The following is a 14,476-nucleotide window of genomic DNA, read 5'->3' as shown; positions in this document are numbered from 1 at the left end:
TCCCACATACTAGCCGTAGCCAACACCCTAAGTGGGTCTTGTGTTCTTTTGAACCAACTTCCAGCCCAAAGGACAGCAGGTTGACCCTGTGATGGCCTCCTTCACAGCCCTGTGGGTGACAACTACCTGTCCCCAGAAGGCAGCCGCGTGCAGGGGTTCCCAGCCATCCCAGTCCTTCACATCCACGCGCACCCCGTGGTCCAGGAGGAGCTCGGCTGCCCGCAGGTATCCATTGGCTCCAGCTATGTGCAGCTGAAGGAGAGGAAAGACGTGAGCATTCCACATGGGGCTGGTCCCTCATTTGGAGGCAGGAGAGCCCGTTCCCTGACCCAAGTCCCAGATCATACTTGGGGCCAGCAGAATGGAATAGAATGCGGTGGAAATACCAGCCATGTTACAGAGCATTAGTAAGTCTGCAACGTGGAACTAGAAGGTAAGGCAGACAGGCGAGCCTTTCTCCCGTCTTCAAGCCCTATAGTTAAGGCGACAGCATTTACTGAGTCCCTACTCTGCATCGAGCCCTGTAGAAGGGGTCTCAGAGGTCCAATAGGGTGGTTTTAAAGTATGTCTACAAATTCTTTGACACATCTCTCTTTAAAAGATGAAGCTTAGGGAATTCCCTGTGGTCCAGTGGTTAGGACTCCACGCTTTCACTGCCAAGGGCCTGGGTTCAATCCCTGGTCGGGGAACTAAGATCCCACAAGCCACGCAGTGCAGCCAAAAATAAAATGTTAAAAATTGAAAAAAAAAAAAAGATGAAGCTTAATGCCTCCCTCCTTGAATGTGGGCCAGAACAAGCGACTCACTTCAAACCAATAGGACGTGGTGAAGTGGTGGTGTGTGATTTCTGAGATTATAAAAGTCATTGCTGCTTCCACCTTAGGCTCTCTTGCATCAGTCACTCTAGAGGGAGGCAGCCATCATGTTGTGAGGACCCTTAAGCAGCCCTAAGGAGAGAGCCTAAGAGATGAGAAACTGAGGCCTCCTGCCGACAGCCAGTGTTAACTTGCAGCCGTGAGTGTGCCACTTTGGAAGTGAGTCCTCCAGCCCCGGTCAAGCCTTCAGATGACTGCATCCCTGGCTGACATCTTGACTGTAACCTCATGAGAGACTCCATGCCAGGGCCACCCAGCTAAGCTGCTCCCAATTCCCTGACCTACAGAAATGATGTGAGATAATAAATATTTATTGTTGTTTTGAGATGTTACATATTGTGTTAGTATGTTATGCAGCAATAGATACCCAATACATCCAATAAGGGAAAGTTCACGTTGAGGCCCCATCTCTCTTACCTGGCACCATTTAAGGCCTCTGGTGATGGATACCACCTTGCAGACCTCAGTTGTCCACTTGCCCAATCTCCCAGAAAATACATAAAGTACTTAGCACGTGACGAACCCTCAGTAAGTGATGAACATCCTTAGAGAGCCATAAGTGATGACAAGATGCACTGTGGGAATGGATGGAGGAGCGAGAAGGAGACGAGGCAAAGAGAAACCGAATGCCCAGACAAGGTGGGAGACAGGTGAGAGCCCAAGGAGGCCAGCAGAAGCCAGGCTGGGAGGAAATCAGAGGGCTCTCGGTGGGGGGCCAAGGTCTGGGGCAACAGAGCCCCAGCCAGTGGGACAGGGAAAGCATGGCCTTCAGAACAGAGCCCTGATGGCCAGATGCTGCATCATCCTGGGGTCAGGTTGCTGTAAGGTTCTGGCAAATAGAGGTTTTCCTTTATTTTTTAATTTGTAGAAAAAACTCAGGGTGTGATCTGGTACAGGCACACGTGAAAGTTGGTATCATTATCTGATTTATAAATATCTGCTGCTTGCCAGTGGTTGGGAATGACACACAGCTGGACAGCCAGACATTACAAGCTGTGGGGTCACATACATGGCTGGGAATAAAAAGGTATGACTGGGAGAGCAATATTGGTGGTTTTTTGTTTTATTAAAGTACAGTTGATTTACAATGCTTCAGGTGTACAGCAAAGTCATTCAATTATACATACGTACATATATATATATATATTCTTTTTCAGATTCTTCTCCATTATAGGTTATTGCAAGATATTGAATATAGTTCCCTGTGCTATACAGTAGATCCTTGTTGTTTATCTATTTTATATACAGTAGAGTGCTAATGTAAATAATAATAATGTGTTAATCATTAGCATCTATTGAGCAGTTACAGACTCTGTGCTGAGCACCTACATGCAGAATCTCATTTAGTCCTCCCAACAATGCTTAAGGAAGGTACTATTCATCTCCCCACTTTACTGGGAAGACCTGAGACCTAGTATGTGCCCGGCCCATGTGGGTGAGCCACTTATGAGGCTAGCCCAAGCGGAGCAGACCCCTGTGTCTAGAGGACTGAGCCACAGACCCAGAGGAGCTCCAGCTACGGTGGGCAACTCCCTGATACAGCCAGGCCATGATTTCATACAGCGTTCATGCAGCAGTACTCAATCCAACTACCTGACTCTATCCTTGAGTTCTGGGCTGAGCAGGTGATCGGAGCAGGGACCTTGTTCATAGAAAAGGGCATGAGGTGCATTAACCTAAAAATGGAACTACCATATGATACAGCAATTCCACTGCTGGGTATATATCCAAAGAAAATGAAAACACTAATTTGAAAAGATACATGCACCCCAGTGTTCATAGCAGCATTATTTACAATTGCCAAGATACGGAAGCAAACTAAGTGTCCATCAAAGATGAATGAATAAAGAAGGTGTGGTATATATAGACAATGGAATATTACTCAGCCATAAAAAAGAATGAAATTCTGCCATTTGCAGCCATGTGGATGGACCCAGAGGGTATTACACTTAAGTGACATAAGTCAGACAGAGAAAGACAAATATGTTATCACTTATATGTGGAATCTAAAAAATAAACAAGTGAATGTATATAACAAAACAGAAACAGACTCACCAATATTGAGAGGGATGGGGGAGGGGCAAGATGGGGTAGAGGATTGAGAGATACAAACTATTATGTATAAAATAAACAAGCAACAAAGATATATTGTACAATACAGGGAATATTGGCTATTGCTTTGTCAGAACTTTAACTGGAGTATAATCTATAAAAATATTGAAACGCTATGTTATACACCCAAAACTAATATAATATCGCAAATTAACTATAAAATAAATAAGTAAATAAATAGTTTTTAAATTAAAAAAAAAAGAAAAGAAAAGGGCATGAGGCAGAGGGTAGGGCTCAGGAACAGGTAGGAGAAGCCCAGTTGTCACACCTGGGCCACCAGGTCAGGCCTGAGGGACGGTGAGGGAACTTGGTACTGCTGAGCTCTACCTGGTGAGCTGAAGATTCTGAAACCCCTGAGTCCTCACGATCACACAGACCACAAGCCTAGGGCAGGGCCCAGCCATGGGCAGGGTTGGGAGTGGTGGGGTGGGCTTCCAAGGCCATGCTCCAATTTTCAGTTTAGAGGCTGCAGAAGCAGACCTTCCGCAATACTGAGCTGTATCATGCTATGAGAGCCTATGAAGAAAGATCAAGAAGGTTTCCCAAGTCACTGACACTTGAGCTGACAGGGTGAGTGGAGCTAACGAGGCAGATTAGAGAGAGAGAGAAGGTTCCATTGTTCTCCATCTCCAGGGTCTAGTACCGCATGCGGCATAGAGGACGTCGATGGGTGGGCGAACCGATGGATGGATGGGTGAACCAGTGATGAATGGGTGCCTGGTGGTGTCTGGCCTCTGAAGTCAGGGAACCCAGAGGAGAGGTTGTTGCGGCAACGTCAGGGACAGCCAGCGAGGCAAGGCATTGGGGTGGGAGAGGGGACACTAAGGCAGGAGAGGGAACAGTGCAAAGCAAGATGGCCTGGGTGAGCAGATGAACAGGGTACCAGTCCTTAGGCAGGAGACATCACAGGAGGAGGCAGAAATAATGAACTCAGGATGGACACCTGGAGCTTGAGGTAAAGGAGAAACTTAGAGACAGAAGAGGCGAATGGCAGAGCCAAGCCTCCCACCCAGGGCTCCCGACTCCCAGCCCCAGCTTCTCAAAGCGGCTGAGCCCCGCTCTACTAACTTCCCACATTCCAGGGGCACCCCTGGCCCCAAGAGGTGGGGAAGGTCCAAAGCCATGGACAGGCCCCAACTGTATAGGCTTGGCCTCCACCGGCACTGGCCCGGTTCAGTTCTAGCTGGTCTGGGTTCTGGTCCTGACCCCCCCCCCAGCCCAATCCAGCCTGGTCCCTCTCCTCACCAGTGTGGCACCCTGGGCATCTATCCAGTCAAGGTCCTGGCCGGCTGCAATCATACAGTGAATGTCCGAAATCATCTGCTGCTCAGGAGCTGCCCGCTTCTCATTGATTTTCTCTTGGGTGATGCCTGCAGTGGGGAAGGGGGCACTGAGTCAGCATTCCCAGGCAGAGAACCCAATGGGGAGGGGAGCGGGGGAAGATTGGGGAAGCATGACTCCTGTCCCCGAGGGTCTGCCAGTCAACGGGGTAGATAGATATGCTCAGAGATCATTTCTCCCAGGCCCAGTGAATACAAACACCACGCGTTGGGCCACAAACAAGGTCCATTCCTGCCTGGTACCCAGTCGGCATTGTAGTAATATTGATTACTGTTACACACACAGTTCTTCCACCCCTACCGTCCACCTACCTGTCTCCAACTGCTCAAATACCTGGCCCATCTCATCCTTTAGGTCCAGCCTGGACCACCTCCTCAGCTGGCCTCCCCTGACCACTCTATTTGACCAGGTCTCTGTTAATTTCTTCTATTTCGTCTACAGCTGTGTTTGCAGCGCCAGGCACGATGCTCAATGAATCTTTATTACGGCAATGACTGAATTACTGAGCATACAACTTTTGAATGGAGAGCTGAATAAACCGAGGTTGAGGGACACAGAAACACATTTTCAAGCCTGAATCTCTGGCTAAGAATTTAAGTGTTACTAGCAGCTGCTAATGGTATTTAAGGAGAGAGTGATTTGCTCTGAAAAAAAAGGTCCATGAGATCAAGCATTCTTGGATAGAATTCAGGGGAGGTCTGTAAACTTGAAAGAGAAAAAGAATGACCTGTTTATTTTCATTAACCTTTAAATGAAATGTAGCATTTCCTTCCATTAGAACGGACGCCAAATTCACAGTAGAATTGGCAGTGCCTGTGACTCTGTCACCAACAGAAACTGTAGGTATTTTCGTATCATGTTATCTTATTGTTTCACGAATCAATAACGTTTCTATTTCACACATTTAAAAATATTTGGGGAGCTCTACTTTAATAGAAGTGGTTTCCTTTATAATCCTATGGCTTTGATAACTGTATTTAAAAATATTATTCTGAGAAGGGTCCATAGATTCACCAGACTGGCACAAAAATTGTTAGGAAGTTCTGCTGGTGAACAAGGAAAGCGCCAGGGCCAGGGAATGGACAGGTCAAAAGGGCAGTTCCCGCAGCCACCTGGGAAGAAACACAAGCGCAGAGCCCGGGCAGGACCTTGGACTGCAGTCCAGGGTCTGGACTTGAGATTTATTTCTAAAGAGGAGGTCCTTCAGGGGTATGCACTGGGGTGGCGAGTGTGGGCAGATCTCTCTGACTGCTGCATTCATTTCCTCTCTGAAGCTCATTTGTAAGCTGAGGACAGCCCACATCTTGTTTATCCAGGGTCCCTGGCAGCCCGTGTGGTGCCTGGCACAGAGCAGGCAGCCACGAATGTTCTTGACTTTGTATTATTTTTTCCAAATGGGAATATATCTTTATTGTGAATGTTTATTGAATTGAAATTGTCACAGCTGACGAAGAGACCCGGCCAGCTGAGGCCACCCGTGTGTGGGGGGGTGACACAGATGAGAGCAACGCCCCCCTTGTGCACAGCACGTTTTCCAGGGTTGTTCTGTGTCCGCATCTTGCCCATCACATGGGTAACAACCATCGTGGGGCCCCATCCCAGTTCCTGAGCACTGAGCAGGCGGTGGGCACATTGCTAGGTAACTTGTTCAGCTGCACTGATGTGAGAGAGCCGCAGCCCCGCACTAAGCCCACTTCACTGCAGGCGGCCCCGCCCTTACCCTGGTACGCCATGCACGTCTCGATGACATCCAGGGTGGGCTCATCCTCGCAGAGGTCATAGGGCATGTTCCCATCGGAGTTGACAGCAAGTAAGTCGGCCCCACTGCAGAGAGAGGGCCAGGGTGAGGGCCAGCTTTGTGCGCAGAGGGTTGGTCTGGTTGCCTCTACCATCCAGCCTCTCACTCCCACCCCACTATGCACCCCAACCTCCACAACCCGACCACGGTGCAGCCCAGTAAGGACAGCATCTCCAGGATCTCAGGGGCCCCAGGTGGGAAGGGGCCAAAATCCCAGGAGAGCTGTGCCAGCAGACTTCCCCCAGCTTCCCGCTCTGTTGAACCAGCAGGCAGGCACTTGGGCACAGATGTCAAATAAGAAAATACAACATTAATGGCAGCAGCACTGCTTCCTAGGCATCTGCTTAGAGCCAGGCTTGATCTAAGCTCTTTACACTCATCATTTGATATAATCCTCGTTAACAGTCTTCTTGGTTCAGTATTATTGGCCCCATCTCATGCAAGGGAAACAAAGGCTCAGACAGGTTCAGTCACTTGTCTGAGGTCACACAGCCAGGACGTGGGAGGGTCAAGGCTCAAACCTGGCCCTTTCATGGGCCAGCTCTTTTCACTTCTCCTTGTAACCTCAGCTATCCCCTACCTCCTCCTCTAAGTCCCTGCCCAAAAGGCTGACCAGGATAGGGACAGGACAGAGCCTTGGGGCTCCATGGCAGAATCTGCCTTTTGGGCCACTGGTTCCTATGTGCATGGTTCTGGGATGCCCTGCGGCAGAATCACCCGGGCACCACTGAAATAAAATGCAGCTTCCTGGGCTCCACTCTGGACCTCCTGAAACAGAGTCTCTCGGGGGTGGGGTGGGTGGGGTTGAGGATTACGTATTTTAAACCCATGATTCCGGTGCACACCAGTGCCGGAGACCCACTGTACCAGGCTGGCACCGCTCCCTTCTCCTCTCGCACCATCCCAGATTGGACTGTGGCCACCTGATGCTCCTGTAGACTTAACCGCACCCAGGTTCTCATCGGAGGTGTGGGCATGGGCCACCTGCCAGTCCTTTGGCCTAACAGCCCTCCACTGTGACCTCTCTGAGCTCCTGTGTGCCCTTGGGTAAGCTCTTCCACCCCTCTGAGCCAGGGCAGCATCTCTATCCCCCCAGTATCCACCTGATGGGCCCTGGCTGCTCTGCTGAGACCCCTGCCAAAGGTCACCTGCACTCGGCCACTATTCCTGAATCCTTACACTCAGATGTTCTCCTGGGACCCCAACCCATGGGTCTCTCTCCGTCTTGGCTCTGGTACTGAAATCACCTGATTTCCTGGTGGTTCCTCAGAACTTTAGCATCTCTGAGTGCTCTGTGCCCAGCACAGGGCTTGGCCCAGCTTGAGTGCCCTCCCATCACTAGATGAATTCAATTAAATACGCTTGAAATTTAATGGTACCTTTTCTGTGTGTTTATAGAAACTAAGCAGACTAGAAGGAATTTCAGCATGGGAGAAGACTGTCAGAGCTCTATAGAGGGAAATGGCCTTATTCCTGGGAAAGGCATTGTTACGTGGTGTCCCCCAAAGCACGTTCTGCCCCAGAGAAATGCAGGTGGACATGATTTGGCGGGGGGGGGGGGGGCAGAGCCAAGGAAGTATGCTTGCTTTTTTTTTTATAGCAAGAAAAGCAAAAATGGCAACGACACATAAGCATGGAGGAGATGAATTCAGGCTCATAGGGACAGACAGAGAAAAAGAGATTGAAAAAAGAAAATGATACCCTGATACAAAGACAGACGAAGACACTACAAGAAAACTACAGGCTGATATCCCTTATGAACACTGATGCAAAAGTCCTCAAGAAAATACTAGCAGGGACTTCCCAGGTGGTGCAGTGGTTAAGAACCTGCCTGCCAATGTAGGGGACACAGGTTCGTACCCTGGTCCAGGAAGATCCTACATGCCTCGGAGCAACTAAGCCTGCTAGCCACAACTACTGAGCCCGTGTGCCACAACTACTGAGCCCGTATCCTGCAATTACTGAAGCCCGCACACCTAGAGCCCATGCTCCGCAACAAGAGAAGCCACTGCAATGAGAAGCCGGCGCACCGCAACGAAGAGTAGCCCCCGCTCGCCCCAACTAGAGAAAGCCTGTTCGCAGCAGTGAAGACCCAACACAGCCAAAAAAAAACCCAAAAAACAAAAACCAGCAAACCAAATTCAGCAGCCTATTGGAAGGATTATACACTGTAACCAAATGGGATGTATGCCTGTAACACAAGGATGGTAAATTTTTTTTAATAAATTTATTTATTTATTTTTGGCTGCATTGGGTCTTCATTGCTGCACGTGGACTTTCTCTAGTTGCGGCAAGCAGGGGCTACTCTTCATTGCAGAGCGCGGGCTTCTCACTGCAGTGGCTTCTCTTGCTGAGGAGCACAGGCTCTCGGCGCGCAGGCTCAGTAGTTGTGGCCCATGGGCTTAGTTGCTCCATAGCATGTGGGATCTTCCTGGACCAGGGCTCGAACCCATGTCCTCTGAATTGGTCTGAGGATTCTTAACTACTGCACCACCAAGGAAGTCCCAAGGATGGTAAATTTTATGTTAGGTATATTTTACCCAATAATATCGGTAGAAAGAAAGAGAATGAAAGGAAAGACAGAGAGAATTAAGAGAGACACCGTGGAAAAGACAGAGTGATACCAAGGAAGAAAGAGACAGAGATGGAGAGAAAACGAGAGAGGAAGACACAGGGATGGAAAGGGAATGTGGTGAAAAAGAGAAGGAGTGGCAGGCAACAAACGAGACAGAAAAAAAAGAGAGAGAGGAGATGAAAGTAAAAAAAAAAAAAAAAATAGAACTTGAAAAAAACCAAAGGCAGAGGGAAGGCTGTTCTTGGGGGAGAGAGGGGCACGTACTACTGAACGAGGATTTTCACCAGGTTGATGTGGCCACAGGTGGCCGCGGCATGCAGGGGCGTCCACAGCTCGTTGTCCTTGGCGTTCACATTGGCACCGTGGGAAAGGAGCAACTTGACAATTTCCTCAAAGTTGTCAATGCAGCACTGCAAGGTGGACACAGGCAGGGTCAGCTCCCGGCAGGGCCCTGGGTCGTGACGAGGGCACACCAAGTTCCCCCTCGAGAGGCCACAAGAAGGACAGCAGAGCCAATCTGCCTGAGTTTGAATCCAGCTCCATTACGTACATGCTGTGTGATTTTGGGCAAGCCACTTAACCTTTCTGAGTCTGTTTCCTTGTGAGTAAGTTAATAATATACGAGATAAAAATACAAAGACAATCTAAAAATAAAGTCATCTATAAGATGTTTTGCAAATGTTGGTGGAATGGGATGAAATTTGGAATGAGGCTTTAGAACCTTTTCTTTTTAATTTCAGAAGGCTTCCTTCCAACAAAACTGTACGGAGAACTCTAACTTAGATAACCAATCGATTCAAGCAGGGCTGCTCGGGCTGAAGCAGGGGCATGTGTTGGTTGGGTGGGGATGGGGGTGATGGGGGAGACCCTCCTTGACAGCAGTGACCTCCTAGATCACAGTTTGGAATCTCTGACTTAGGAATTTCTGACCCAGAAGCTAGTTCTTGGGGAAGTCCCAAGTAACCAAGCCTTGCCCCCGAAAACCAAGCTCTGTGTGAGGCTCTAAGGGGTCCTTAATACAGTCCCTAAGAGGAGACAGCCGTGTCCGTGCTTCTGCTTGTCCACACGTGGGGCAGCCCCCAGAGAGATGCAGGGCTCCAACAGCCATTGGAGCTCCCAAACTCCAGGGACGGAGGGTGAAAGATTCCAAGCGGACAGAGGGGCCTCACGCCAGGGCCATGAGCAGCGAAAAGTGAGGACAGAGGAAGTAGAAGACAGGAAACCACTTTACAGACTACAGGACGCATCCCAGGTGACCTCTGGAGAAGCCAGCAGGGGACAAAGTGCTCAGAACTGCCCATCCAGGGAAGCGCTTACCCCTCGGTGCAATGGGAGATGTTGCAGAGTTATACTCAGAGGAGCAGAACAGTCAAGCTTGCTTTTTAAAAAGTCCCTCCTCTGGCTGCATGTGGAGAAGAGATTGCGATCACAAGCTTTGCAGGGGAGAAGAGGCATGGTGAGGAACTATGCTGAAATCACCCATGTAAGGGATGATGGTGGTCCAACCTAGAGAAGTGACCGTAGGCCTGTGGAGAGGTGACTGGATGCCAACAGAAGGAGCAGGGGCACCTGTGGCAGCCCCAGGTGGGTGTGGGGATGGGGATGGAGATGGGGCGGCACCACGGCCTCCACCCCTATTCTCAGCAGAACCAGGGGCCAGTGCCAGAGGGACAGATGGGAAAGAAGCAGCCATTTGCACAGATGGTGCCAGGGACCCAGGTTCTCTTTCTGCACCAGCCGATCTGGAGTTGGCTGGCTCTGGGGGCATCTCTCCGGACAGCAGGGGCATGTGTGACCAAGTGGAGCTGGGTGCTGCCTCAGGTAGTCGGGAGAACCATGCAGTGACACAGCAACGCCGGCAGAGGGCACCCAAAGGCACCAGAGTGAGGCGTCGGGGAAAGGCGTGGGTCCCCAGGCTGTCACCGGGAGATGGGTTTGGGTTTGGGATGGCCCGGTCCATAGGAGGAGAAGCAGCCCAGCCCCTGGGATCGGGGAACAGGAGGGCCAGAGATCCCACCCTGAGGGCTGCAGAAAACATGAAGATGGGCGGGGCGGTGTGCGGCAGGGAGATTATGCATACAGAATTGCAGTTGTGTGAGAAGGATGCCCATGGGCTGGGCCAGTCTGTACCTGAGCAAGGGCTGGGTTGGGACCCGGATGCAGGAGTGCAATGGGGGCTGGTACGTGACGGAGCGGGCCGGCCTCCTCTCCTGCATTCCCCAAGGTGGGCAATGACACCTGGCATTGGATGGCTCCTCCCACCCCGTCACTTCCCACGTCCAATCTATCACCAGGTGTGGATTCCATCTCCTGCATCGCTGTCCCCATCCCCACTGCCTCGGCTGAGGCTTCCCTGTCACTCTCCTTCCACACACCTCAGCCAGAGAGAGCTTCTTTGTTAATCCAGCCACGTTGCTCTCAGTTTACAACCCTCTGAAAGGCTCCCTGTTGCCAAGAGCAGAAAACCCACAGAAAGCTCTTCTTACTGTGCTCCTTCTTTGTATTGGAGCAGTAGTGACAATAATGATGACACCTGTAACAACAGCCCCAGCAAGAGCAGTAATAATACGTCACATTGTCAATAATAAGAGCTAATGCTTTTTGAGGAGTTACTAGGGCCACGCATCTTGCTGGCCATGCATTGCCTCATTGGATCCTCAGAACAACACTTCCAGGGCTCCACAGCCATGTGGGGCTAGAGGCTACCATACCGGACAGTGTCGTTACACAGAACATTCCATCACCGTAAAGGTTCTATTGGACAGTGCTGCCCTGAACTCAGTTTCCTGAGCTGTAAAATGGGGATAATAATATTTCAAAGAGTTGCTGTGACGATCAAACCACACTTCACATAAGTGAAGTGGCTTTGCCGAGAAGTGAACATGTGACAAATTTTAATGCTAATAATAACTAGTATTTACCCAGTGTCAAGTGATGCGTATAGGGTTTTTATGTGTATTTATTTAATCCTCACAGCAACCCAACGAGATGGATACTTGTTATTCCTCTTTTACAGATGAGGAAAGTGAGGCACAGAGAGCTTAAATAACTTGCCCAAGGTCACACAGCTAGAATTTGTGGATGCATGAAGCCCTGCGGGACAGGAAGAGAAGCCAAGAGGACACATGGGGAGCCCCTGGGTTGATGGCTGAGGGTGGAGACTTGTCCCCAGGGCTCATGGGTAGGGGGATGGCCAGTCTCTGCCCACCCTTCCTGCCCTCAGAGGGAGACGGAGAGGCTCTCCCCAGCCCAGGGTTCCAGTTGCCTGGCCTCCCACTCGCCAGGCTGCATTCAAGTCCACCTGATCAAAAACTTGGTCCAGAGCACAGGGGGGCTCAGCGTGCTCACTCGTTAACTCAGCACACACATATTGAGCACTACTGTATGGGGACTAAGACTGGGATACACCGATGAGAAAGAGACATGGGCTCTGCTCTTGTGCCGCGCAGAGTCTGGGTAACGGGAGACCAGCATTAAACAGTCAGGCTAATGGATGACATGACAAAGGGATGCTCAGAAGAAAGGATATGGATATAACAGCAGAGCTCTCAGGCTCTTGCTGTGCACGCACCCAAGCGCTGCGCGCAGTGCGACGGGGAGCAGTACCGTGCGTGCAAGGGACCGAAAAGTCAAGTGGCTGGAGGCCAGGCAGCCAGAAAACATGGTGGGCTCAGCAGGGGCACAGGGGATTTCCTCACCCCCAGCGTTATGGAAAGACACCAGAGCACTTTGAGTAGCATCAGCAAATGTTGGGTCTGAGCATCCCTGCAGCCACTGCTTGGAGGATGGATCAGGAGCAGTGCTGCCTGAATGCTGGGGACTAGATAGGGGGCTGCTGCAGCATCCAGGTGACAAATGACAGCCAGAGCAGCCCCTCCCCAGCCAAAGGGGCCTGGGCCCATCTCGCTGCGCTAAAAAGAATGTGATAGCACATGATTCCTGGCCAGAGTTCATGGCTGTGTGACCTGAGGAAGGTCACATAAGCCCCCTGTCAATCACTTTTGTCGTGGGGGTGGATGGATGCCTTGGTGGGTGTGAACAAATGTGCTTCGGAAACTGTCAAGCTCCAGACAAACTTGCTTTGTTTGTCAAACCCTTTGCCAGGCAGTGAGGACGCAGCGTACAAAGGCTCCCTGTCCGCGGAGGCTGTGTGTGTGCCGTGCATGTGGGCACGGGGCTCTGTGGGCGTGTCTGTAACAGACACACTCGTCTCCAAAGCAGACAAGAGCCTTTCAGATGTGGTAGCTGCGGCTCCCCTCCCGCTCCTCCCTGAGGGCTCTGGGCAGGAAAAAGCAGGGAGATGGGGTACCTGTCCTGGTAGACAGCAGGGAACCAGGGGCCCCAGCGGGTCCTTACCTGGTGCAGGGCTGTGAGTCCATCCTCGTTACACAAATCAGGGCTGACCTTATTCTTCAGGAAGTAGCGCACTGCAACAGAGGGGACAGGAGTGACTGTCCTGTCACACTTCAGGTGTGCAGGCATGCGGGGGACCCAGGTAAGACCCTCTCTCCCCCAGGTCCTGACACAAACAGTCTTGTTTACTTCTTACAACATGGGTGAGAGGTAAGTATCAAGACCTCCCCATTTCACAGATGAGGAAACTGAGGCACAGAACACAGATCTCTTGTCCAGGATTTCCAAGAGGTGGAGAGCACTGCCTGTCTTACTCTGCATGATAATGACAGGAGCTAACGGTTATTGAGCACTTCCTGTGCGCCAGGCACAGAGCTAAGCGATTTACATTTGTTGTCTAGAGGGAGAACATTCTAGTCACTGAAAGCATACACTCTGGTGTCCAATGGCTTGGGTTCAAATGTAAGTGCTGTTTTTATTGGCTGTGCAGCCTCAGTCAAGACACTTCCCTCTGGGGCTTCCCTGGTGGTGCAGTGGTTGAGAATCCGCCTGCCAATGCAGGGGACACGGGTTCGAGCCCTGGTCTGGGAAGATCCCACATGCCGCGGAGCAACTAAGCCCATGCGCCACAACTACTGAGCCTGCGCTCTAGAGCCCACGAGCCACAGCTACTGAACCTGTGTGCAGCTACTGAAGCCCGTGCACCTAGAGCTCGTGCTCTGCAACAAGAGAAGACACCGCAATGAGAAGCCCGTGCACTGCAATGAAGAGTAGCCCCTGCTCGCCGCAACTAGAGAAAGCCCATGCAGAGCAACGAAGACCCAATGCAGCCAAAAATAAATAAATAAACAAAAATAAATTTATATATATATATAAAAAAGACACTTCCCTCTCTGTGCCTCAGTTTTCTATTCTATAAAATGGGGATGATGTTAATCCCACCTCACCAGGACATCATGTGGAATAACTGAGGTGAGCTGTGGCAGGGTCTTAGCATGGTGTCTGGCACATGGTTTGAGCATCAGCACTTGTTGTGGAGGTTGTTATTATTTTTATTAACACTGCAGGTCCCTGCACCCATAAGTGCCAAATGTCTCTGCTTTGGCCCTACTGAGCCTTGAGGTTTTTAAGCAGAGGCTTTAACTGCCCTCCATCCTGAGACCTTTGTCTAATATGTGTGTGTGTGTGTGTGTGTGTGTGTGTGTGTGTGTGTGTGTGTTTTCAGGGATGGTGGGAGGGGGGAGGGAGCTGGGGCGTGGGAGGGCAAAGAGAACTCTAGCCACTTGCTTAGGACCCTCTTGCTTAGGACCACTTGCTTAGGACCACTCCCTCCCCTTTTCCAAGGGGACCCTCCCTCCTTCTCCATCCTCCCCAACCCATTCAAGCCCTAGTTCCCATCCTGGACCCAAGGGCAAAGGGAAA

General features: G+C 50.7%; 1 protein-coding gene across 2 annotated transcripts in view; it reads right to left on the bottom strand.

Annotated features, from left to right (window-relative positions):
• The window catches only part of PPP1R16B (protein phosphatase 1 regulatory subunit 16B), a 102,915-nt gene that overhangs the window by 13,156 nt on the left and 75,283 nt on the right, over positions 1–14,476 (bottom strand). For both annotated transcript variants that reach the window (XM_060284177.1, XM_060284176.1), the window contains exons 3-7: positions 13,058–13,128; positions 8,966–9,111; positions 6,049–6,152; positions 4,233–4,357; positions 127–252 (exon numbers count right to left, since the gene is read on the bottom strand). In XM_060284177.1, the coding sequence (XP_060140160.1) occupies positions 127–252; positions 4,233–4,357; positions 6,049–6,152; positions 8,966–9,111; positions 13,058–13,128 (572 nt within the window). The remainder of the gene's footprint in view (positions 1–126; positions 253–4,232; positions 4,358–6,048; positions 6,153–8,965; positions 9,112–13,057; positions 13,129–14,476) is intronic.

This window comes from Globicephala melas, chromosome 15, assembly GCF_963455315.2.
Source record: "Globicephala melas chromosome 15, mGloMel1.2, whole genome shotgun sequence".
Classification (NCBI taxonomy): Eukaryota; Metazoa; Chordata; class Mammalia; order Artiodactyla; family Delphinidae; genus Globicephala; species Globicephala melas.
Note: the sequence above shows the minus strand (reverse complement) of the source record. Positions and strands in the feature narration are given on the sequence as shown.